The 27518-nt window shown below is 42.5% G+C and overlaps 4 protein-coding genes across 4 annotated transcripts; all 4 read right to left on the bottom strand.

Annotated features, from left to right (window-relative positions):
• Window positions 1-514: 514 nt before the first annotated feature.
• On the bottom strand, window positions 515-2920 carry LOC308153815 (protocadherin gamma-A12-like; the record flags this gene model as incomplete). The annotated part of the gene is made up of 1 exon (XM_080527003.1): window positions 515-2920. One exon carries the CDS (start codon window positions 2918-2920, stop codon window positions 515-517), a length of 2406 nt encoding a protein of 801 aa, XP_080383129.1.
• Window positions 2921-4095: 1175 nt separating this feature from the next.
• On the bottom strand, window positions 4096-6558 carry LOC308153813 (protocadherin beta-15-like; the record flags this gene model as incomplete). The annotated part of the gene is made up of 1 exon (XM_080527001.1): window positions 4096-6558. One exon carries the CDS (start codon window positions 6556-6558, stop codon window positions 4096-4098), a length of 2463 nt encoding a protein of 820 aa, XP_080383127.1.
• Window positions 6559-7494: 936 nt separating this feature from the next.
• Window positions 7495-14914, bottom strand: LOC308153812 (uncharacterized protein; the record flags this gene model as incomplete). The annotated part of the gene is made up of 2 exons (XM_080527000.1): window positions 7495-9974; window positions 12472-14914. The coding sequence occupies 2 exons, from the start codon at window positions 14912-14914 to the stop codon at window positions 7495-7497; spliced, it is 4923 nt and encodes a 1640-aa protein (XP_080383126.1).
• Window positions 14915-16763: 1849 nt separating this feature from the next.
• Window positions 16764-19196, bottom strand: LOC308153811 (protocadherin gamma-A11-like; the record flags this gene model as incomplete). Its single annotated transcript, XM_080526999.1, has 1 exon — window positions 16764-19196. One exon carries the CDS (start codon window positions 19194-19196, stop codon window positions 16764-16766), a length of 2433 nt encoding a protein of 810 aa, XP_080383125.1.
• Window positions 19197-27518: the final 8322 nt, after the last annotated feature.

Here is a 27518-nt window from a genome sequence, read left to right as displayed (position 1 = left end):
GATGTTGTTGATTAATGGTGGATGTTGAAGGTCAATATCTAGACATGATGATGGACATAACAGCCACTTTAGACAAGAGTTATCGCAGTGGTTATTTCAACATCGCTGCAGGAGGGCATGGGAACGGGTGTACCATGCGTTCTTGAGATCACATAAGCTGTGGTGTAGGAAGTTGAATTAACTCGAAGGGGAATTAACTCAAATGGTAGTCTTTTTTGTTTTGAGGGACTCAAATCAGTGGTCTTTACATAATGTGGAGTTAAATGTGTAGGTTGTTCCAACAAATTTCACAGATACCCTTTAAAAGTATACAAACTATGTGGTCATGTTATCTGTAGCCTATAGTTGTACGCCTATAATGTTAATACAAGTTTTGATCTGTAAGTGAGTTTGCTCATCCTGGTGGAATATTTGTAAGCAGCTGAAGGCAGCTCACCTCTCAGCAATGTCAAAAACGTATTAAATGAAATTGTTGTCATTGTAAAGTTATCTTGACACGTTGAGACTGAAAAGCTTAACAGTAAATGCCTACCTCTGGGGACCCCTCGGACTCGTCAGGCTCTTCAGCGAAGTCAGTGGGAGTTTTTCTCAGAGTCTGGTCAGAGAGCAGAGTGTTGTCATTGTAAGAACTGAGGAACTTGAAGTCACTAGTTCTAGAACCAGTCGTCAGGTACGCGTCATAATTGTAAGTGCTGCGGAGGGTTCCCGTGCCATCCACCTCTGCGTAGTTGGGGGGGAGATACGCGCTGGGGATGGCGACCGCTCCGTCAAACAACAGTCTAGGCTTTCTCCTGTGGCAAAACCTCACGGCCATGATGACAATAATGAATGTTAGGAAAAAGGTAGAGACGGACACCAGCGCGATGATCAGATACGAGGTCAGTTTGGAGTTGTTCTCATCATAAGACTTATCCTTCAGTTCTGGCACTTCAGCCAAGTTGTCAGAAATAAGTAAATACATGGCACAGGTCGCAGACAGAGAGGGCTGTCCGTTATCTTTCACTGACACAATAAGGTTCTGTTTCATGGTGTCAGATTCAGAAATGTCCCGCTGTGTCCTGATCTCTCCGCTGTAGAGACCAATAGTGAAAAGTCCCGGATCAGTGGATTTGACTATATGATAGGACAGCCAGGCGTTCTGACCGGAGTCTGCGTCCACCGCTATCACCTTGGAAACCAGAGAGCCCCCGTGGGCAGCTTTGGGGACCAGCTCGGTCATGAAGGAGTTCCCCTCCGGGGCCGGGTATAGTATCTGAGGAGAGTTGTCATTCACATCCGTTATGAAGACACTAACGGTCACGTTGCTGCTGAGAGGAGGAGAACCGTTGTCTCTGGCCATGACGTGGACTTTAAAACTCCTAAACTGTTCATAATCAAACGACCTGACAGCGTGGATCACCCCTGTGTCTCCGTTAACTGATAAATACGAGGACACCGGTGCACCGTTCACCTCACCGGGTAAGAGAGAATAAATAACCGTGCCGTTTTGTCTCCAGTCAGGGTCTCGAGCAGTAACGGAGCACAAGGAAGAGCCAGGTTTGTTATTTTCAGTCACGTGGGCACTATAGGACTGTTCCTCAAACACAGGTGGGTTGTCGTTGACGTCAGCTACAGATAACTGAACAGTTTTAGAGGAGGACAGAGGCGGAGAGCCCTCGTCGGTGGCGGTGATTGTCATGTTGTAATCAGACACTAGTTCTCGGTCCAGTTCGCCCGTGGTCACCAGAGAATAGTAGTTTTTGATGGATGGCACGAGCTTAAAAGGAACGTTTTGCTGAATGGAGCAGCGGACCTGTCGGTTATTCTCAGAGTCTCTATCCTGCACGTTAATGATGCCCACCTCTGTACCAGGTGACGCGTTCTCAGGTATGGGGTTGGTCAGAGATTTTAGATTTATCTCAGGGGCGTTGTCATTAATATCAGTGATATCAATAATAACTTTTGAATTAGAGGATTGACCATAACCATCTTTACCCTCTATTCGCAACTCATAATTTGATTTGTCCTCGAAATCTATTGGTCCAATCACCTTAATTTCTCCACTTGTCTTGTCAAGGGAAAACACTTTTCTAGCTCTGTCCGAAATTCGACTGAATTCATAGGAAACCTCCCCATTTATCCCCTCATCTGCATCCGTAGCACTGACTGTAACCACTACAGTGTCTAAAGGAGAGTTTTCAGGCAGACTGGCTTTATAAACGGCCTGGCTAAACACTGGAGCGTTATCGTTAGCGTCCAGTACAGTGACGTGGATGACTACAGTACCTGATCTCTGCGGAGTGCCACCATCAGTTGCAATAAGCAACAAACTCAAATCCTGCCTTTCTTCACGATCTAGCTCTTTGTCTAAAATCAGCTCAACATTATTTCCTCCATCCATATTTTGAACACCCAGCAAAAAATTGGGATTTATCTGTAATGTGTAGCTTTGTACTGCGTTTTGACCAATATCTGCGTCATGGGCCTCGTTAACACGGTAGCGAGCACCTTTGACAGCCGACTCTCTTATTTCCAATTTGATGAAATCCTTCGGGAAAATGGGCGAATTATCATTGACATCCTCAATCATGACTGATATACGATGCAATTCCAACGGGCCTTCCAGTACCAACTCGAATTTAAGCATACAGGAAACCTTCTCTCCACAGAGCTCCTCTCTGTCAATTCTCTCCGCAACAATCAAATCCCCGGTACTCAGATTAATGTCACAATAACGATTTATTTTCCCGTCGGTGTCAATGCGAGCCTTCCGAGCGGACAGTCTATTCTCCTCCAGACCGAGATCCTTAGCTATGTTTCCAATAACTGATCCGCGTTTCATCTCCTCCGGAAAAGAATAGCTCACGTCTCCATAGGCGTAGTGCAGCATAACAAGGAAGAAAGAAAGGGAGCTTTGCAGCGCGAATCCTTTGTGTCCCATCGTTAAATCAAAGCAACCAGGGGCTACAGTAGCCTATCATCTATTGTGTGGTGGATCTGGTCGAAGAAATATTCCTCAAAAAATACGTTGTTTGACCAGAAGATACACAAAAAGCTACACAGCATATACGGCTGATACCGCGCCTCCACGGTTTTCTGCGGCATAAGGAAAAGCCTCAGCCTTGTATTCTTCAACACCAGTAGATAGAGAGGTGTATATTCAACCGAGGCTGGTGAACAGTGACACCGTGAGTATATCAGACGTTATACTAATGTTACTATAGCTGATATTTTTCTAAACGTGCAGTATGACTGGAAACAATTAGCGGACCATAATTCGTGCAAAGAAAAAAGCGCCTTGAAATCACTTCAGACAACAACACTATTAGGAATAAACCCTTCTTTCTATAACTACTATTATTATCTAGTAAGAGAGCGGAACTGCATTAGCCTAAGTAGAGGAAAGGGAAACATCTGCATACTCGTGTTAAACGAATCTTAAAAGCACGAAACTAGAACATTTCAGTCAACATAACAGATCGTCATCTGAAACATGTCAATCAAACATTTTGTGCGACGAGGAAACAGTTCTCACAGTGTGAACTCTCACTCTTATTTAAAACATTCAATAGCATGAATACCACTAAATCACAGAGTATTCCGTCTACGGAATAGCCCTTCTAAATGCAGCTGTCTCACAATCTCACAATCAAACCTTCTCAGACCACGCACGTCTCCGATATAACACTTTAAATATATTAAGACCTCAGAAGTTTTGAGGTAAATTATTGTGCGCATCAAGCACATCTGTCAAAACACAATGTTTAGTCTGCAATACAACATGATCAATATCTGCAACGAAGCTCTGCTGGCAGGTGAAAGGATAAAACTCAACTAATTGATAATTGTGAAATACTCTAAATTGAAATACAATCAAAACAAATCTGATTGAGAAACAAACAACAAAGTAAAAATATGAAAAATAATAATAACTGATTCCTGAAAGCGGGTCTAAAAATAACCTCACCCATTGGGGTTTCAGAACCCCTTGACTGAGAAAATTAGGCTACTTGTTTTTACGCATCAATGAAAGTGCACACATTACGCAGTGTGCTTGTAAAATACCCTATTAGTAGCCTATGTAGGTGTTAGATAGGCCTACACATAGAGTAACATTTAATATAAATAACACATGGACGAAATGAAGTAATTAAAGAAAAAGTGGCCGTTACAGTAAATGCCTACCTCTGGGGATCCCTCGGACTCGTCAGGTTCTTCAGCGAAGTCAGTTGGAGTCTTTCTCAGAGTCTGGTCAGCGAGCAGAGTGTTGTCATTGTAAGAACTGACGAACTTGAAGTCACTAGTTCTAGAACCCGTCGTCAGGTACGCGTCATAATTGTAAGTGCTGCGGAGGGTTCCCGTGCCATCCACCTCTGCGTAGTTGGGAGGGAGATACGCGCTGGGGATGGCGACCGCTCCGTCAAACAACAGTCTGGGCTTTCTCCTGCGACAAAACCTCACGGCCATGATGACAATAATGAACGTTAGGAAAAAGGTAGAGACGGACACCAGGGCGATGATCAGATATGAGGTCAGTTTAGAGTTGCTCTCATCATAAGACTTATCCTTCAGTTCTGGCACTTCAGCCAAGTTGTCAGAAATAAGTAAATACATGGCACAGGTCGCAGAGAGAGAGGGCTGTCCGTTATCTTTCACTGACACAATAAGGTTCTGTTTCATGGTGTCAGATTCAGAAATGTCCCGCTGTGTCCTGATCTCTCCGCTGTGGAGACCAATAGTGAAAAGTCCCGGATCAGTGGATTTGACTATATGATAGGACAGCCAGGCGTTCTGACCGGAGTCCGCGTCCACCGCTATCACCTTGGAAACCAGAGAGCCCCCGTGGGCAGCTTTGGGGACCAGCTCGGTCATGAAGGAGTTCCCCTCCGGGGCGGGGTATAGTATCTGAGGAGAGTTGTCATTCACATCCGTTATGAAGACACTAACGGTCACGTTGCTGCTGAGAGGAGGAGAACCGTTGTCTCTGGCCATGACGTGGACTTTAAAACTCCTGAACTGTTCATAATCAAACGACCTGACAGCGTGGATCACCCCCGTGTCTCCGTTAACTGATAAATACGAGGATACCGGAGCACCGTTCACTTCACCGGGTAAGAGAGAGTAAATCACCGTGCCGTTTTGTCTCCAGTCAGGGTCTCGAGCAGTAACGGAGCACACGGAGGAGCCAGGTTTGTTATTTTCAGTCACGTGGGCACTATAGGACTGTTCCTCAAACACAGGTGGGTTGTCGTTGACGTCAGCTACAGATAACTGAACAGTTTTAGAGGAGGTCATGGGCGGAGAGCCCTCGTCGGTGGCGGTGATTGTCATGTTGTAATCAGACACTAGTTCTCGGTCCAGTTCTGCCGTGGTCACCAGAGAATAGTAGTTTTTGATGGATGGCACGAGCTTAAAAGGAACGTTTTGCTGAACGGAGCAGCGGACCTGTCGGTTATTCTCAGAGTCTCTATCCTGCACATTAATGATGCCCACCTCTGTACCAGGCGACGCGTTCTCAGGTATGGGGTTGATCAGAGATTTTAGATATATCTCTGGGGCGTTGTCATTCATATCAATGACATCAATAATTACTGTTGAGTATGACGCCAACCCCAAACTATCCTTGGCACTAATCTGCATTTCATATGAGGATTCCGCCTCATAATCTATTGGCCCAATTACTGTTATTTCTCCCGTTTTATGATTGAGAGAAAATACATTAATGTCTTCATCTGAAACATAGTTTAACTCATACCTGACTTCGCCATTGGGGCCCTCATCTAAATCACTTGCACTTACGCTAATAACTACAGTGTCTAACGGAGAGTTTTCAGGCAGACTGGCTTTATAGACGGCCTGGCTAAACACTGGAGCATTATCGTTAGCGTCCAGTACAGTGACGTGGATGACTACAGTACCTGATCTCTGCGGAGTGCCACCATCCATCGCTGTGAGCATCAATTTAAACTCCTGTTCACTTTCCCGATCTAACTCCTTGTCTAAAACCAACTCACAGTACTTGCTTCTTCCAGCTTTAGCTTTAACATCCAACACAAAATGATCATTCCTCTGTAGTGTGTAGCTCTGAATAGAATTATCTCCGATATCTGCATCGAGAGCCTCGTCTAGTGAAAAACGCGCACCTTTATCTGCAGATTCACTTATTTCCATTTTGATAATATCATTTTTAAATTGCGGGGAGTTGTCATTTATATCTTGGACATGAAGACTAATGCGTTGTAGCTCCAAAGGATTTTCCAACACAAGATCCTGCTTTAAAACGCACGAGGCCTTCTTGCCACAAAGCCCCTCTCTGTCAATCCTCTCCGCAATAATCAAGTCCCCAGTACTCAGATTTATGTCGTAATAACGTTTGCGGTTCCCTTCGGTATCAATACGAGCCTTACGAGTGGACAGTCTGCTCGTCTCCAGACCGAGATCCTTGGCTATATTTCCAATCACAGACCCGCGTTTCATCTCCTCCGGGACAGAATAACTCACGTCTCCGTAGGAGGAATGCAGGAGAAAGATAACAAAGCCGCAGACCAAGCCTCTCATCGAGAATCCTTTGTTTCCCATTCTGATCAATAAAACTGAGAAGCGCAAAAGAATGACCTCAATCCAAATAAAAGTAATGTGTGTGCTTGCCCGGTGCTATAAACTACACGAAACCACAGAGAAAATACCAGCGATCTGATAAAGGCAACGTTGCAACGCAATGACAAGAAAGCTTTCAATACGACAGCAGTGGGTGGAGTGGTGTATATTCTACGTTGGTGAAGAGCGACACTATGAGTGCCTTAGAGATACTACACACACAGCATTATCCATACTAAATATGTTCGATACATTCTGATACCCTTTTAGGTAAATTAAATGTTATTAGGATACAAGGCATAATATCTTAACTATGCTATGCACGATATGCCTATATATAGCAACACTAAAGTACTAGAAATTAGCATAGAGTAAAAAACAAAACGGAACACCAAAAATATAATACTTTGAGTCCTCACAGAGATGGGTTGTGTCAGTATAATTTCAATTCAATTAATTCAGGAAGTACATTGAAGTTACAATTCAATGATTTAGCACAATACAAGGCATTTGAGTTAAAACAAATTCTCAATGAACTGAACTGTCAAAAACGGAGGTTGAAAAAAAAGAAGAGATAACGTTTTTCTTTTATCGTTTTTCAAAACCTTTCACAGAGAGCATGACCAACGCAAAATGTTTTTTTTGTGATTGCAGAACTATGGATAGTAATTGGCTTCCCACTTATGGGCGCATACATTTACTCTCTCTTCGCTCCATTCCAATACATTTCAAAGAAAGTTATTTTCCACAATAGCAAATCCACACCGAACAACACAATTTTCAACCAATACGTTATAGAATAGCCTACGGAATTTCAGTTAATATGACATTTCGAAACACTTGAAGTAGGGCAAACAATGGAATCGGGAGAGAAGAAATGTCATGTATTATCATAATTGTGGAAGATTTGCTGTAAACCTATAACAAATAAAGATCAGACTGTATGCTAAGACATACCTCTTGGGATCCTTCGGACTCGTCAGGCTCTTCAGCGAAGTCAGTTGGAGTTTTTCTCAGAGTCTGGTCAGCGAGCAGAGTGTTGTCATTGTAAGAACTGACGAACTTGAAGTCACTAGTTCTAGAACCCGTCGTCAGGTACGCGTCATAATTGTAAGTGCTGCGGAGGGTTCCCGTGCCATCCATCTCTGCGTAGTTGGGAGGGAGATACGCGCTGGGGATGGCGACCGCTCCGTCAAACAACAGTCTAGGCTTTCTCCTGCGACAAAACCTCACGGCCATGATGACAATAATGAACGTTAGGAAAAAGGTAGAGACGGACACCAGGGCGATGATCAGATATGAGGTCAGTTTGGAGTTGCTCTCATCATAAGACTTATCCTTCAGTTCTGGCACTTCAGCCAAGTTGTCAGAAATAAGTAAATACATGGCACAGGTCGCAGAGAGAGAGGGCTGTCCGTTATCTTTCACTGACACAATAAGGTTCTGTTTCATGGTGTCAGATTCAGAAATGTCCCGCTGTGTCCTGATCTCTCCGCTGTAGAGACCAATAGTGAAAAGTCCCGGATCAGTGGATTTGACTATATGATAGGACAGCCAGGCGTTCTGACCGGAGTCCGCGTCCACCGCTATCACCTTGGAAACCAGAGAGCCCCCGTGGGCAGCTTTGGGGACCAGCTCGGTCATGAAGGAGTTCCCCTCCGGGGCGGGGTATAGTATCTGAGGAGAGTTGTCATTCACATCCGTTATGAAGACACTGAAGGTCACGTTGCTGCTGAGAGGAGGAGAACCGTTGTCTCTGGCCATGACGTGGACTTTAAAACTCCTGAACTGTTCATAATCAAACGACCTGACAGCGTGGATCACCCCCGTGTCTCCGTTAACTGATAAATACGAGGACACCGGAGCACCGTTCACTTCACCGGGTAAGAGAGAATAAATAACCGTGCCGTTTTGTCTCCAGTCAGGGTCTCGAGCAGTAACGGAACACACGGAGGAGCCGGGGTTGTTATTTTCAGTCACGTGGGCACTATAGGACTGTTCCTCAAACACAGGTGGGTTGTCGTTGACGTCAGCTACAGATAACTGAACAGTTTTAGAGGAGGACAGAGGCGGAGAGCCCTCGTCGGTGGCGGTGATTGTCATGTTGTAATCAGACACTAGTTCTCGGTCCAGTTCTGCCGTGGTCACCAGAGAATAGTAGTTTTTGATGGATGGCACGAGCTTAAAAGGAACGTTTTGCTGAACGGAGCAGCGGACCTGTCGGTTATTCTCAGAGTCTCTATCCTGCACGTTAATGATGCCCACCTCTGTACCAGGCGACGCGTTCTCAGGTATGGGGTTGGTCAGAGATTTTAGATTTATCACAGGGGCGTTGTCATTTATGTCTGTGATATCAATAATTACTTTAGAGTCAGATGAAAGGCCATATCCATCTTTTCCCTCTATAAACATTTCATATTTGGTTTCCTTTTCATAATCTAGACCTCCCTTTAGTGTAATTACTCCGGTTTTATGGTCTAATGTAAATAGTTTCCTTGCTTTATCTGACATGGGACTAAATTCATATGTCACTTCGCCATTTATCCCCTCGTCAGCATCCGTAGCACTGACTGTAACCACTACAGTATCTAAAGGAGAGTTTTCAGGCAGACTGGCTTTATAGACGGCCTGGCTAAACACTGGAGCATTATCGTTAGCGTCCAGTACAGTGACGTGGATGACTACAGTACCTGATCTCTGCGGAGTGCCACCATCCATCGCTGTGAGCATCAATCTTAACTCCTGCTGCTGCTCACGATCTAGCTCTTTGTCAAGAACTAACTCTCCATATTTACTACCAGTATTACTTGTTTGAACACTCAAAACAAAATGGTTATTCCTTTGTAAAGAATAGCTTTGAACAGCGTTTTGTCCGATGTCTGCGTCACGGGCTGCATTCACGCGATAACGAGCGCCTTTGTCAGCAGATTCCCTAATTTCCAGCTTGATCAAATCTTTAGGAAACACAGGTGCATTATCGTTAATATCCTGAATTTGAAGTGATATACGATGCAATTCCAGTGGGCTTTCTAGAATCAACTCGAATTTAAGCAAACAAGAAACCTTCTCTCCACAAAGCTCCTCTCGATCAATCCTATCGGCAACAAACAAATCCCCGGTACTCAGGTTAATGTCACAATAAGGATGGTTCCCTTCAGTATCAATACGAGCCTTACGAGCCGACAGTCTACTCGCCTCCAGCCCGAGATCCTTGGCTATATTTCCAATCACAGATCCGCGTTTCATCTCCTCCAGAACAGAATAGCTCACGTCTCCATAGACGGAGTGCAGCGCAAGAAGAAAGAAAGCAACGCCACATCTTTGCAGTCCGAATCCTTTGTGTCCCATCGTTGTCACGCGATGATAAATTGAGATTAGACCCATACTTGGCATATCCTCTTATCAACGTGATGTTTTACAAAATGAGATATTTGTTGGTCTGATCGAATAATACAAAAGTAACCACACAATGCTACGGCTAATGCGTCCGTCTCCCCCTTTTCTGCAGCCCGGTATAAGACGTAAAATTGTTATTCGTTAAAACTGGGGGGTGGAGAAGACAGTATTCCACCTCAGCTGGTGAACAGCGACACAGTGAGTACCCGGGAAACATTGCATGCATTTACATGTTCACATGTGTGTATTGGACACACCTATTGGCCCTCAGTTTACATTTTACCCAGAGAACCACAGAGAATCACATTGAAACCACGTGAGACAAAAATACACTATTCTTTAAATGTAACTTTAATTCTCAAAGGTCTAGGCCTACGTAATAGCCTACAGATGAAAAAAAAAAGATATGAAGTTACAGAAAACGAGAAAGGGGCAAAGATCTGCAGAATTGCTTCGAAATATACATCTTTAAAAAAATAAATATACATCTTTAAAATAGTGGTATAATAGCCTACTTCAGTCAGCATAACAACCATTAATTTGAGTAAGTGCGTAGAATAAAGTCTAGAATAACGTGCGGCCACAACACCGTGATTACTGTGTCTTAAACCCCAGATCCATAAACTGCAATATCCTGAAAATAAGGCTTTCAGCACCACGGACAGCGACACTTTGGAAAACTCTTACCATTTATTGTAATATCTGAAATCCAAAACATTTCTCAATGCATGTCTTGTTCATTGAAAAAATGTAATGAACCAAATCCAGTTACACGCCCCAAAATAAACATTTTACTGGTATAAACGTGATTTCTAGAGCCCAAAAAAATGGCCTACTCATTTCCGAAAACATCAGTTCACAAGGACATTACGCAGTCTAATGGCTATTATGAACGTGCTGGTGTAGCACGTAACATTGAATACAGTATAATTTATCAACTCCATAACATAGCCTACTAGTCTCACGGAGGTGGATTTTATGCGTTTGGTGTATGAGTTGTTGAGATCAGCGTAGCTATTGCATTAGAAGTGGAATGAGCTCAAACGGCTAGAGCGCTCGATTAGTATGCGAGGGCATAGAGGCATCGATGCCCGCATTCTGCATTCACTATTTTGAGATCACTTTAGCCTTGACGTCGGAAAGGGAAAACGTTTGTCAGAAATCTCTTATCATGAACATTGCGACTTTTAGAAACAAAAGAAGCTAGCCAGCTATTTGACTGAGTGAGAGAGATATATTGATGTTCATCTAAAAATGTAATTTGAGTGAATTAGTCAATGAACTTCTTGACTAATAGTTGAGTCAAAACAATTACAGATTTTTCCGATACACAATTTAGGTGACACACATTATTAACGACATTCATCTCTGATAGGCCCCGATCTAAAACAAACGTGTGGTTTAGAAAGCGAGATTTGATCATCAAATGATCTGCATAATAACACATTAAATATGAACTACAATGAAATACAGAACTTTTTTTTCAACTTTGATTTCCGGAGGAAAACACTGCACATCGCCTACAGTTACGCCCTATTAGGCCTATCGTCTTTACAGTAATGCCTACCTTGTACGCTACACCACCGTGATAACTGAGTCTTGACCGTCACATCCATAAACTACCCAAACTCCTGGAAATAAGGCGTTCAGCACCACGGACAGCGACACCTGGGAAAACCTTTCCCACGGAATGTATTATCTGAAGTGAAATAAAAACACTTCTCAATGCATCTCTTGTTTATGTAGACTACCTCCATCAGGTGTAAATTCATAATCCCCTATCATAACAAAAGTATAAGCCTGCCGTATTCATGTATTCATTCATATACGGATGAAATAGGACAGTTACTTAAAGCAAGGAGGTAACGCAGGGGTAATTTCAAGATAGCTGAAGGGGGCATGGGACACTTAATCGCGTTATTAGCACGACGCTCTAACCAGATTATTGTTATTTGTTTAATCTTTCATTATGAAAAAAATTATGTACTTATTTACATTATTTACAGTAGCTTATTTAAACATTACAACACATAGGTAGGCATCAGCCCCCTATCAACTCAGAACAAAACAATAAAATAATAATAAAAACTATTCATTTACAATCATAAACCAACCCTCCATCCTCCCCCACAATTATAAGGTGCTCCCCTCGCCAAACTTTCTCCTTCCCCACATACATCCTTATCATCCACACATCCCTTCTCACCAGAGCTCTAACCAACTGAGTTAACCGGTCATGGATTTTACTGAATAATAGGGTCTTTTTGAAAGCGTGTGCGCAATCATAGCAATGATAAGGTAGCCTATCATGCTTTCTTGAGATCACTTTAGCTTTTCGATACACAATGTGGGTGACACACATTGATTACGCTTTTCATCTCTAATTGGAAGCTAAGCGTCTCGTTTGGAAAGCGCCGTTTGATGAAATCATCTCCGGCTAATAGCACATTAAATATGAAATACAAAAAAATACCGTACATTACTCAAACCTTTACAAACCCTTGATAATCGCAAAAATGTGGCCTATCGTCTTTACAGTAATGCCTACCTCTGAAGACCCCTCGGACTCGTCAGGCTCTTCAACGAAGTCAGTTGGAGTTTTTCTCAGAGTCTGGTCAGCGAGCAGAGTGTTGTCATTGTAAGAACTGACGAACTTGAAGTCACTAGTTCTAGAACCCGTCGTCAGGTACGCGTCATAATTGTAAGTGCTGCGGAGGGTTCCCGTGCCATCCACCTCTGCGTAGTTGGGAGGGAGATACGCGCTGGGGATGGCGACCGCTCCGTCAAACAACAGTCTGGGCTTTCTCCTGCGACAAAACCTCACGGCCATGATGACAATAATGAACGTTAGGAAAAAGGTAGAGACGGACACCAACGCGATGATCAGATACGAGGTCAGTTTGGAGTTGTTCTCATCATAAGACATATCCTTAAGTTCTGGCACTTCAGCCAAGTTGTCAGAAATAAGTAAATACATGGCACAGGTAGCAGAGAGAGAGGGCTGTCCGTTATCTTTCACTGACACAATGAGGTTCTGTTTCATGGTGTCAGATTCAGAAATGTCCCGCTGTGTCCTGATCTCTCCGCTGTGGAGACCAATAGTGAAAAGTCCCGGATCAGTGGATTTGACTATATGATAGGACAGCCAGGCGTTCTGACCGGAGTCCGCGTCCACCGCTATCACCTTGGAAACCAGAGACCCCCCGTGGGCAGCTTTGGGGACCAGCTCGGTCATGAAGGAGTTCCCCTCCGGGGCAGGGTATAGTATCTGAGGAGAGTTGTCATTCACATCCGTTATGAAGACACTAACGGTCACGTTGCTGCTGAGAGGAGGAGAACCGTTGTCTCTGGCCATGACGTGGACTTTAAAACTCCTGAACTGTTCATAATCAAACGACCTGACAGCGTGGATCCCCCCTGTGTCTCCGTTAACTGATAAATACGAGGACACCGGAGCACCGTTCACCTCACCGGGTAAGAGAGAATAAATAACCGTGCCGTTTTGTCTCCAGTCAGGGTCTCGAGCAGTAACGGAGCACAAGGAAGAGCCAGGTTTGTTATTTTCAGTCACGTGGGCACTATAGGACTGTTCCTCAAACACAGGTGGGTTGTCGTTGACGTCAGCTACAGATAACTGAACAGTTTTAGAGGAGGACAGAGGCGGAGAGCCCTCGTCGGTGGCGGTGATTGTAATGTTGTAATCAGACACTAGTTCTCGGTCCAGTTCTCCCATGGTCACCAGAGAATAGTAGTTTTTGATGGATGGCACGAGCTTAAAAGGAAAGTTTTGCTGAATGGAGCAGCGGACCTGTCGGTTATTCTCCGAGTCTCTATCCTGCACGTTAATGATGCCCACCTCTGTACCAGGCGGCGCGTTCTCAGGTATGGGGTTGGTCAGAGATTTTAGATATATCTCAGGGACGTTGTCATTTACATCGGTTATTTCTATCATTAAAGTAGAATACGAAGTTAATCCTTGTATATCTTTCGCTCTAATTTGCAATTCATATGATGACTCCTCCTCATGATCAATTGACCCAGCAATTCTTATTTCCCCAGTCTTTTGATCAATAGAGAATACATTTTCATATTCATCTGAAACATGGTCAAAGTTGTACGTTACTTCTCCATTTGATCCTTCATCTGCATCTGTAGCACTGACTGTAACCACTACAGTGTCTAAAGGAGAGTTTTCAGGCAGCCTGGCTTTATAGACGGCCTGGCTAAACAATGGGGCATTATCGTTAGCGTCCAGTACAGTGACGTGGATGACTACAGTACCTGATCTCTGCGGAGTGCCACCATCCATCGCTGTAAGAAATAATTTCAACTGGTGCTGCTGCTCACGATCTAATTCTTTATCTAAAACCAACTCACTGTATTTACGTCCGCCAGTTTTCGTATTAACATTCAATACGAAATGGTCATTATTTTGTAGTGTATAGGTCTGAACCGTATTCTCCCCGATATCCGCATCGTGGGCCTCATTCAGTAAAAAACGAGCTCCTTTAACTGCAGATTCCCTGATTTCAAATTCAATCAAATCCTCGGTGAATTGTGGAGAGTTGTCATTGATATCTTGGACATGAAGACTAATGCGCTGTAGTTCTAAGGGATTTTCCAACACAAGTTCCTGCTTTAAAACGCACGAAGCCTTCTTGCCACAAATCCCGTCTCTGTCTATCCGTTCGGCCACAACCAAATCCCCGGTACTCAGATTAATGTCACAATACGGTTTGCGTTTTCCTTCGCTATCAATACGAGCTTTACGGGCGGACAGTCTGCTCGTCTCCAGACCGAGATCCTTGGCTATATTTCCAATCACAGACCCGCGTTCCATCTCCTCCGGGACAGAATAACTCACGTCTCCGTAGGAGGAATGCAGAAGAAAGATAACAAAGCCGCAGACCAAGCCTCTCATCGAGAATCCTTTGTTTCCCATTCTGATCAATAAAACGGAGAAATGCAGAAGAATGAAGTCAATCAAATAAAGGTAATCTACAACGTGCATAAACCACACGAAACCACAGAGAAAATACCAGCGATCTGATAAAGGCAACGTTACAACGCAATGGCAAGAAAGCTTTCAATACGACAGCAGTGGGTGGAGTGGTGTACATTCTAGGTTGGTGAAGAGCGACACTATGAGTGCCTTAGAGATACTACACACACAGCATTATCCATGCTAAATATGTTCGATACATTCTGAGACCCTTTTACGCACATCAAATGTTATTAGGATACAAGGCATAATACCTTCATTACACAATATGCCTATAGCAACATTCAAGTACCCTCTCCCAGGGAAATTAGCATAGAGTAAAAAACCAATGGAACAAAAAGATAACAACTCAAGTCCTCACAGAGCTGGGTTGTGGTAAGTGCAATTTCAATTCAGTCAATTCAGAAAGTACATTGAAATTACAATTCAATTTAGCATAACACATGGCATTTATGTTTAAATCTTTATCAATGAGCTGTCAAAAACAGAGGTTGGAAGAAAAAAAAAGGAAGAGAAGAGTTGTTGTTTTTCGTTTTGAAAACCTGTCCCTGAGAGCCTGACCAACCCTGTTAAGCCTCATTATGTAATAACTGCACATTATGTAATAAAATTCAAAAATGTAATAAAAAGTCACTTTCAATATGTAATAACACCGCATTATGTAATAACCTGCACATTATGTAATAAATCGCCTGAACGCAAAATGTAATAACATTTGCCTTATTATGTAATAAATGTATTACATATTGTGCAGATTATTACAAAATGCGGCGGTTGCACTTTTTTGTAACACAATTGAAAAAATGGAAATGTAATAAATATATTTGCCATCAAAAGCATTTTAATTCTCCAACATAAAAAAAATCTGTGTTGAAACTAAATAGTATTTCTATCGACCAATTATATGCTGATTTGGTTGCTTTCTTCTCAAGTTATGAAGCCCCCAATGGCAATTTGCTTGTTTAGGAGACATTCTGAAGACCTGATAACTCATTCCTTCAGGGGATCATATTATTGTTATAAAAAGCGCACACAACATGCAATTCTGGATTTTTTTTTTTATGTTGGAGAATTAAAATGCTTTTCATGGTCAAATATATTTATTACATTTCCATTTTTTCAATTGTGTTACAAAAAAGTGCAACCGCCGCATTTTGTAATAACCTGCACAACATGTAATACATTTATTACATAATAAGGCAAATGTTATTACATTTTGCGTTCAGGCGATTTATTACATAATGTGCAGTTATTACATAATGAGGCTTAACAAAGGCAAACATTATTACATTTTGCGTTCAGCCAATTTATTACATAATGTGCAGGTTATTACATAATGCGGTGTTATTACATATTGAAAGTGACTTTTTATTACATTTTGGGATTTTATTACATAATGTGCAGTTATTACATAATGAGGCTTAACAAACCCCAACGTTTTTTTGTGTGATTGCAGAACTATGGATAGTAATTGGCTTCCGATTTAAGGGCACACACATTTGCTCTCTCTTCGCTCCATTCTAATACATTTCAAAGCACGTCTCTGCTCTCCTGCCCTCTCCACAATAGCAAATCCACAAGGTACAACAGCAAACTACTGGAAATTACTACCAATAAGCTATACAACTCAATGTCATGAAATAGACTATCAAAACCGCAAAATGTGGACTATGAATGTGAAACGATATTTCGAAACACTTTAAGTGGCTACTGGTTTCGAACAATGCGGGAGAGAATATAGCCTAATCTAATGCCTATAAGCCAGTATTGTGAAAGATTGTCTGTAAACCTATAACAAATAAAGATCAGACTGTATGCTAAGACATACCTCTGGGGACCCCTCGGACTCGTCAAGTTCTTCAGCGAAGTCAGTTGGAGTTTTTCTCAGAGTCTGGTCAGACAGCAGAGTGTTGTCATTGTAAGAACTGACGAACTTGAAGTCACTAGTTCTAGAACCCGTCGTCAGGTACGCGTCATAATTGTAAGTGCTGCGGAGTGTTCCCGTGCCATCCACCTCTGCGTAGTTGGGAGGGAGATACGCGCTGGGGATGGCGACCGCTCCGTCAAACAACAGTCTGGGCTTTCTCCTGCGGCAAAACCTCACGGCCATGACGACAATAATGAACGTTAGGAAAAAGGTAGAGACGGACACCAGCGCGATGATCAGATAAGAGGTCAGTTTGGAGTTGTTCTCATCATAAGACTTATCCTTCAGTTCTGGCACTTCAGCCAAGTTGTCAGAAATAAGTAAATACATGGCACAGGTCGCAGAGAGGGAGGGCTGTCCGTTATCTTTCACTGACACAATAAGGTTCTGTTTCATGGTGTCAGATTCAGAAATGTCCCGCTGTGTCCTGATCTCTCCGCTGTAGAGACCAATCGTGAAAAGTCCCGGATCAGTGGATTTGACTATATGATAGGACAGCCAGGCGTTCTGACCGGAGTCCGTGTCCACCGCTATCACCTTGGACACTAGAGAGCCCCCGTGGGCAGCTTTGGGGACCAGCTCGGTCATGAAGGAGTTCCCCTCCGGGGCCGGGTATAGTATCTGAGGAGAGTTGTCATTCACATCCGTTATGAAGACACTGACGGTCACGTTGCTGCTGAGAGGAGGAGAACCGTTGTCTCTGGCCATGACGTGGACTTTAAAACTCCTGAACTGTTCATAATCAAACGACCTGACAGCGTGGATCACCCCCGTGTCTCCGTTAACTGATAAATACGAGGACACCGGAGCACCGTTCACCTCACCTGGTAAGAGAGAGTACATCACCGTGCCGTTTTGTCTCCAGTCAGGGTCTCGAGCAGTAACGGAGCACAAGGAAGAGCCAGGTTTGTTATTTTCAATCACGTGGCCACTATAGGACTGTTCCTCAAACACAGGTGGGTTGTCGTTGACGTCAGCTACAGATAACTGAACAGTTTTAGAGGAGGTCAGAGGCGGAGAGCCCTCGTCGGTGGCGGTTATTGTAATGTTGTAATCAGACACTAGTTCTCGGTCCAGTTCGGCCGTGGTCACCAGAGAATAGTAGTTTTTGATGGATGGCACGAGCTTAAAAGGAACGTTTTGCTGAATGGAGCAACGGACCTGTCGGTTATTCTCAGAGTCTCTATCCTGCACGTTAATGATGCCCACCTCTGTACCAGGCGGCGCGTTCTCAGGTATGGGGTTGGTCAGAGATTTTAGATATATCTCAGGGGCGTTGTCATTAATATCAGTGATATCAATAATTACTTTAGTGTCAGATGAAAGACCATATCCATCTTTTCCCTCTATAAACATTTCATATTTCGATTCCTCTTCATAATCTAGACCTGCCTTTAGTGTAATTACTCCGGTTTTATGGTCTAATGTAAATAGTTTCCTTGCTTTATCTGACATGGGACTAAATTCATATGTCACCTCGCCATTTATCCCCTCGTCAGCATCCGTAGCACTGACTGTAACCACTACAGTGTCTAAAGGAGAGTTTTCAGGCAGACTGGCTTTATAGACGGCCTGGCTAAACACTGGAGCATTATCGTTAGCGTCCAGTACAGTGACGTGGATGACTACAGTACCTGATCTCTGCGGAGTGCCACCATCCATCGCTGTGAGCATCAATCTTAACTCCTGCTGCTGCTCACGATCTAGCTCTTTGTCAAGAACTAACTCTCCATATTTACTACCAGTATTACTTGTTTGAACACTTAAAACAAAATGTTTATTCCTTTGTAAAGAATAGCTTTGAACAGCGTTTTGTCCGATGTCTGAGTCACGGGCTGCATTCACACGATAACGAGCGCCTTTGACTGCAGATTCTGCAATTTCAATCTTTATCAAATCTTTAGGAAACATAGGTGCGTTGTCGTTAATATCCTGGATTTGAAGTGATATACGATGCAATTCCAATGGGCTTTCTAGAATCAACTCGAATTTAAACACACAAGAAACCTTCTCTCCACAAAGCTCCTCTCGATCAATCCTATCGGCAATAATCAAATCCCCGGTACTCAGGTTAATTTCACAATAACGTTTGCGATTCCCTTCGTTATCAATTCGAGCCTTACGAGCTGAGAGTATGCTCGCCTCCAGACCGAGATCCTTGGCTATATTTCCAATCACAGATCCGCGTTTCATCTCCTCCGGAACAGAATAGCTCACGTCTCCATAGGCGGAGTGCAGCGCAAGAAGAAAGAAAGCAAAGCCGCATCTTTGCAGTCCGAATCCTTTGTGTCCCATCGTCACCACGCGATGATACATACACCCTATACTTGATAGGATATGATATGATCAATGTAATGTTTAGATATTGTTTGTCTGATCGGATAATCCACAAGTCACAACACAATGCTACGTCTAATTCGTCCGTCTCCCTCTTTTCTGCAGCAGTATAAGACCTCAAATAGTTATTCGTCAACACCAGTGGGTGGAGAAGACGGCATTCCACCTCAGCTGGTGAACAGCGACACAGTGAGTACCCAGGAAAAAGTGCATAGGCTATGTTTAGCTACATTTTCTAAATGTATTGGACACATCTGTTGGCCCTCGCTTTACGCAGAGAACCACATAAAACCACATTGAAACCACTTGAGAGAAGAAACACTACATCAAATGTAACTTTCTTTCTCAAAAGCCTTAGTGGCATATACTGATGAAAAACCAGTATAAAGTTACAGAAAACGAGGCAGGGGCAAATATATATGTAATTCTTATAAATACAAATAAAATACAGTGATGTACTCAAATTAGGTGATACAATTATTAAATAAAGGTTCCTCCAAGATCTTCAAAGTTTCTCTACGAACCTTAGGGTTCAACTTTTCGGTTAATTGAAGAACTGCCCGAGGCTCGTGGGGTTCTTTGGGGAACTTTTAAATGAGGATGGAAAAGGACCGTTGTTAACCAGCAAATATTAGCCTGTCAGTTTGGTTAGGTATTATTTCCTGATTTTTTTCAAACGTAATCGACCCGCAAAATTACCCCGATATTTTCAGATAGGAAACGTATTTAATGTCATGTCGGACAGTTTAGGCTATATGCCATTCGAGCAGTGATAGTTTGTAACCTAATTTATGTATTTAAAAAAATGTAGACCTCTAGCTACATTGTATTTCGTTTCGAGTACCCCCTTACTTGTTATTATCGTCAGCCTAAGGGCTGTAACATCGTTGAACACACTCCCGGAATAAATGGTCATTCTTCCAATGTGTTCTATACTGTGTTTTAGCAGGCAGGCCGGCGTATAACTTAATAAATAAACGAAATAAATAAATGAACTAAAATAAAATTAAAAGAGGTAAACTTCTCATTCGTATGAAAGAGGCTTATAATTTATAGGGTTTTGTTGAAAATCATTTGCATGCAGTTTATTACACCAATTATCTTTCTAGTTGTGTGAATAACCTGGCTGTCGTGGGTGGGCCACTATATAGTTACTTTCAGCTGAATAAAATATAATCTGTCCAACAAGTAAATGTTGTAGTAATATAGAGCACGATATTTTCAACAAGTCTCTCTTAGCAGGTGTGACATTCACCAACAAACAAATGAAAACATTTAATGAACTTATGGAACTTAATGGAAACCAAATCAAGTTACACCTCCTGAAATAAAAAATGTTAAGGGTAAAGACATTATTTCTTATAGAGCAAAAAAAGTAAATCGTAATGCTTGAAAGAGGGTTTTCATTAGACTTCTCATATCCGCAAAATTAACGTAACAATTTACATTACCCAGTCTAATGTGTAGCGATGAACACGCTGTTGTTGCAGGTAGCATTTCACAGTAGGCTAATGTATCAACTCCGTAGCATGCTAGTCTCATGGATTTCATGCGTTTGGTGTAGCAGGACTGTTAGGTAGCCTATACCATGAGTTGTTACGACCACTGCAACAATTGCATTGGCAAGGAAATTAGCTAAAATTCCCATGCTTATTTAATTATTGATTTTGTATTTGGTGCAATCCCAGTGAGCAATAGACGTCTTTTCAACCTCGCGTCTACGCTTGGCCATCATATAAACCAGCTATATTACGGCTATATTTTCTACTTATCTTAAATGCATTAAAACCGTTATTAAACCCCTCTAAACTGTCAGAATACGTCCCAGACGTCATGTAGTATGAGATTCATATAGTCTAGCATAGTTATATAGCAGAAGTGGTGGTTTAAATTGCGTCTATACGTCGCTGTCCTTTAACCCAGATAAATGCGGTCTGTGTCTAAACCTGTTTTAGTCTAGCAGCACGTTGAGTTTAAATGAATACCCTAAACGCCTGTAGATTGTCAACATATGTACCAGACCGTCATTTAGTCTGAGATTCCATGTAGTCTAGCATAGTTATTCATGCAGAAGAGGTGGTTTAAATTGCGTCTATAAATCGCTGTCCTTTAACCCAGCTAAATGCGGTCTGTGTCTAAACATATTTTCTACTTATCTTAAATGCATTAAAACCGTTATTAAACCCCTCTAAACTGTCAGAATACGTCCCAGACGAGTTGATACATCCACACACGCACGTTTGACAGCTGACCCCACAAAACTTCTCTGGTGCAAACAATATGTGTGCTGGGCTGGCGCTGGCAAAAAAGTATCAAAACTCGAAAGGTTCGATACAATTGGATGTATAAACTCGTCTGGGACGTATTCTGACAGTTTAGAGGGATTTAATAACGGTTTTAATGCATTTAAGTTAAGTAGAAAATATAGCCGTAATATAGCTGGTTTATATGATGGCCAAGCGTAGACGCGAGGTTGAAAAGACGTCTATTGCTCACTGGGATTTGACTGCATCAGGGAGGGAGGTGGGAATAGTACTCGGACGTTTGACAAACTGTTCGGCACGTATCGGACACTAAAAAGAGTTGTTCAAAAAGATTAGTTCGTTCATTTTCGCCCATCACTAATCGACACAGCTAGCCCTTCTTGCCATGACTCCGGCGTTTATTCAGTAGGCTATAACAGGTCAAAACAACTAGACCAAACGGCAGCAAACACAAATCAATAACAGGTCACGTCGACCTTAAATAACAGTGTACCAGTGTACAATAACTAACAGCTAACTCTTACAGTAACTTAACGTTACTTCCTGGACCCAAAGGCAACTTGGGAACCGAGTTAATCACGTGGTCCGGTCTCTCTCTCTCTCTCTCTCTCTCTCTCTCTCTCTCTCTCTCACTCACTCTCTCTCTCTCTCTGCCGTCTGCCGTGGTCCAGAGAGTTTCGAAGCCTGCATGCGATACACCAAGTGAGAAGTTTCCCAGCAAAAACATCCAATTTTCAGTGAAGCAAGTCGAAAACCCTGTCCTTTCACCACGAAGGTTTGTACATATTCATTAACTGGGTATTTGAAGGGGTATTTACGGGTGAGTACAAAAATATGTTGTTGTGAACAAACCATGCTGTCGAAGAACGTAAATGAAACTAGCTAAGCGGTTAGCAAGTGCTAACCTACGACACAAAGCTACGTTAACGTTATCTAGATTTTTAGATACGTTTTTAGAGTTTTAGATAACGTTACTTGATTGTTTGTTAAACACTGCAGAAAAGAACGTAATGTCATTGCTATGAGTTTAACCAGCTTTGGGTGAATTGGACGCTTAAGTTAGGGCTACTCGAGGAATCGACATTCGCCATTGACCGCGTGGAGCTAGCTAACGTTACTGGCCATGGCCTTGGTTTGTCTAAACTGCAGGCAAATAGTGCTGGCTAGCTGCTGCCGATTTGCAATGCACGCAAGTGAAAGTGCGCCTATTAGGTAGCCTAAAATTTCAGATTTAAACCCAATGCTAATAGGTACCTAAACATTGAGGTAACCTGTAAACTTGAGCCATTTCTCCTTCTCTTTACTCTTGTCAGTGAAATGGCACCATTGTTTTCTACTGACTGAGAGCCACTGTTGCACTTGCAAATTGAGTGACAGGAGAGCAGATCAGACAGGCGATCTCATCCCAAACTAACTTTTTATTTGATGAAAGTGGGTGTTGATATGAGAATTTATTCATTTATTTATAAATAAATATATATTTTACAATGGTATGTGTAACATTTGTGGTTGTGAGATTCATTGTGGGCATTTAATTTCAGTGTTTTTTTTATTTTAAGTTATTGATTTTAAGGGTTATTGATAGGGGTGTAACGGATCACGGATAATCCACCCTCCACAGTTCGGAACGCATGTGTACCTGCGGAACAATAGCAAAATGTAATCAAGTAATAACATTACTTAATATTAGTTAATGTCTCTTTTTTTTGTGATCAAATGTTTCTTTATTTTCTTTTAAAACAAACATAATGACAAAACAAGACAACAAGGCCACATCCTGCAATCAACGCCCCCAACAGCCCATGCAACCACGCCACAACACACAAATTACAATATAGCTATCTAGGTATTAGGGACATACATTACAAGTCGGGACCCAAAACGTAAAAGAAAGTAAAACAAATAACCCCCACCCACCCACCCCAGGGACCAGAGGACAAGTCAGTTACAATTGTGATAACCTACACTCAACTCAAAAGATGTTTAAGATCTACAGCTGTGGATATCCACAAATTAATATTTGCCTCTTTAGCACCATGCATACGGGCTGTAGAGAGTTCCAAATAAACAACATCCAAAAAACTTAAGACCCATTGTTTAAATGAAAGTGAATGTGGAGGCTTCCAACGTGTGGCAACCATTTTCTTTGCTGCCGTCAGACCAGCAAACAGAATGCATTTTTTTGTTTGAGGGAGGAGTAACAGGGAAAGATCATTGAGGATCAATACAGAAGGAGAAGGGGGTATAGTCACAGAGAGCAGAGCAGAAAGTTTAGAAGCGACCATTACCCAAAACTCTGTAACCTCTGGACACTCCCAAATCATATGAATAAATGTGCCCACAACCCCCAGAGGACACAGAGTACAATTGGGGTCATTTATGATTTTCATAATACACATCTTCCGAGGAGTCATATAAGTCCTATGAATAAAATTATAATGAATTTGTTGGTGACCAGGATTCCTTGATGTTTGTAGGACATCTGACCACACTCTATCCCAGTCAAATTCTAGGTCTAAGTCCGGAATGTCCACCTTCCATACCGATCCAACTGCCAATGGGAGGTATGTTTTACTACTATAAGTACCCATATAATGTGGAAACTAAGCCCCTCGTACTACCCACCCTGTCCAGAACAACAAGCACCGGGTGCCTGTGAAGTGGCTCCTTCCATGGGACCCCATAGGTTTTCATGGCAGCCCTTAGTTGTAAATAAAAGAAAAAGGAGGAGCGTGGTAAATTAAACTGAATTCGTAACTCTTCAATAACATCGCCCAATGAATGAATACCCCCGTCAGCCCATTGTTGGAATCTAATCGGACGCCCCCCAATTAAGAGTGCATCATTATTAAATATTGGTGAGCAGGGGTTCCATCCAGAGGGCAGTTTGCATGTTTTCGTCATTGCTCGCCAGACACTGATTAATTGAGAAATGATTGGGCCAAACCGTCGCCTACACTGAGCAGGTGGAGTGTTGGAAAACAGCACCTCCTTCAGAGTGAGAGGGAATGTCAATCCCTCTTCCAAAGCACGCCAAGAAACCTCAGCCATGGGATTAAACCAAGTTACCAGAGGACGCAGTGTGAAAGCCCAATAGTAAAGTTTAAAATTAGGTAGAGAAAGGCCTCCATCCTGTCTCTCACGCTGTAATGTGGTCAATTTAATTCGGGGTCGTTTACCTCTCCAGATGAATTTAGTAACTGCAGATTGCAATTTGTTCCAATAAAGAGCGGGGGGAGGAAGAGGAAGCATAGAACTTACAAAATTAATTCGGGGGAGCACATTCATTTTAACTATGGAAACCCTAGCCCTCAGGGAATTCGGCAGTGCCACCCATCTGTCCAAATCCTGTGTTATATTGGAAAGGAAATTCTTGAAATTGGTATTAGCTGTAGTCAGCAGTGAGGGATAGATGTCAATGACTAAATATTTACATTTGGTAACTATCGGAATCTGGGAGGGCACAACTGCACTCCGCATGGCCTCATTTAGCGGCAAGAGAGCAGACTTGGTCCAATTTATTCTGTATCCAGAAATGGCGCTAAAAGCATCAAAGATGGACAGAATATGGGGAATGGATTGAGGAGCATCATCTACATACAGAAGTACATCGTCTGCATATAGGGATATGTGATGCTGAGTGCCACCGATAGAAATTGGTGTGACTGTGGTCGACTGGCGGACCCTCTGAGCCAGGGGCTCCAGGGAAAGCGCAAATAGTAATGGGCTGAGCGGACATCCCTGTCTAGAGCCTTTAGCAATCGCAAACGGTGACGAAAAATTCCTCCCAGTCATTACCATTGCAGAAGGATTAGAATAAATCGTCTTGATCATATTTAAAAACATCGTACGAAACCCAATTTTTCAAGTACCGTCCATAAATAGGACCACTCTAAACGGTTGAATGCTTTCATAGCGTCCAGCGACAGCACCACAGTAGGAGAATTAAATGAGGTAGCACCATTTATGATGTGTAAGAGTCTCCTCATATTGTCTGAAGCCAATCTGGTCCTGATGAAGCCTGTCTGGTCGCAGTGAACCAATTTGAGCATGTAAGTCTGTAACCGGCGTGCAAGAACCTTGGCATAAATTTTAATTTCGGAGTTTAAAAGGGAGAGCGGCCTATAGCTCCCACAGTCCAAGGGGTCTTTGTTTTTTTTCAGCAGCAGGGAGATCAACGCTATATTAACATCTCTAGCAAAGGAGCCCTTCTCAATAGAGAACAAAATCATTTAATGCAAAAGCGGGCCTAAAATGTCCCAGAAGAGAAGGTAAAACTCAGGTGGTATGCCGTCAATGCCAGGAGACTTGCCCCTCTGCATATCTTGAGCTGCCCCTCTGAGTTCTTCCAGGGAGATAGGCTGGTCGAGAGATGCAGATTCATCTGCTGCGAGACTAGGCAATTGCAGGTCATTCAGAAATGAATCACAAGCAATTTTATCATGAACAATCTCAGAGCTGTAGAGGTCAGCATAAAACGACCTAAAGGATGAATTAACATGCAATGGATCCGTGCAAATAACACCATTACTTGTCTTAACAGCAGAAATATCCGCAAACCGCTCATTAACCCTAAGCTTCAAGGCCAATAAATGGCTGGGTCTTGCACTGTTAAAATAGTAATTTTGTCTGACCCGGTGAATAAGGAATTCTGATCGTTGTTTGAGTAAAGAGTTTATTTCTTTTTTAACCAAATTGCGCTGTAATGCGGTGTTGTCGCTGTACTTAAGCTGAAGTGAATTATCCAGGCGAGCATATTCAGATTCAAGTTGATTTAATTTCTCTGCTCTGGCCTTATTGCGGGTTGAGGAAAACAGGATTGTGTTGGACCTTATGAAACCTTTGACGGCATTCCAAAGCACTCTCGGGTCCTCAACTGAACCCTTATTTATGTTTACAAATTCTTCCAGTTGTGGTTTAAATTGCAAAACAAACGATTCACTACGTAAAAGGGTATTATTGAAGGGGCCCTATTAGTCCCAACTCTAAGTGAAGCTGAGCAGACCACTGCTTTGTGATCAGAAGGAGCAAATGGTACATGGACCACGTCAGCTATTTCAGAAAAAAGATTTTTGGAGGCAAAAATAAAATAAATTCTTGAAAATGATTTGTGTCTCGCTGAATAACATGAAAAGTCCTTAACCGAGGGATTAATCAAGCGCCATGAGTCAACAACGCACAAAGCATTGGCCCCAGTGGCGTACCGCAAAATCCTGTGGCCCCCCTGCAAGGTGGCGGCGGGGGCCCTTTCGCAACGGAGGTAAAAATAAATAAATAAATAAATAAATAAAATATGACGTTGCGAAATTTCGCAATATGCACTCTACATTCTAAATGCTTGACTTAGCAAAAGGTACAAACAAGTGAGAGCAATAACTAAAACCAAATGGTAGACTACATCAGTAGAATGTATTATAAGTAGAAAAGTACAAGCTTTATTTCTTTGCGATATCTGTAAACATACAAGCTGTAGACTCTCCGCTAAGGGTTGCCAGATGGGATTGAGAATTTCCAACCTAGCCAATCTAAAAACTTCTAAATCCACCAAAAACCAGCCCATCTGGCAACCCTGTCTCCGCTGCATCAGAGTCTACTTGTTGCGTAAAATTGTCCAGGGTTAGTCAAATCCTTTGTTGGACATCTCGTTTCTTAAGTCCTGGTATATTGTGGCATTTCTTTACTGTTTGCCATCTGGTCTAGGAATACCCAGGGAGACGCAGACAGCAGAAGTAGAATAGAATAGTAGAATAGAAAAAGAAACAGCTATATATAGCCTAACCATGCTGAATTATGTACCTGTATGATGCACTGACAGCCTGTGACTGTGAACCTGGCCGGACCCTGCCCTTCTGCCTGAGTTTGAGTATGATGCTGCGCAAATAAATGTTATTGTTTAGTGCTGTACGCTTTCATGGTATTATATTGTGTGAATTATCATCTGTATGTTGTTTTTCTTTCACTCGACTAACCGCCGAGATATTACTTGAGACATGTACTTCCGTAAACATACATTTTT

This window comes from Nansenia antarctica (genome assembly GCF_963989245.1).
Source record: "Nansenia antarctica genome assembly, chromosome: 3".
Lineage (NCBI taxonomy): Eukaryota > Metazoa > Chordata > Actinopteri > Argentiniformes > Microstomatidae > Nansenia > Nansenia antarctica.
Note: the sequence above shows the minus strand (reverse complement) of the source record. Positions and strands in the feature narration are given on the sequence as shown.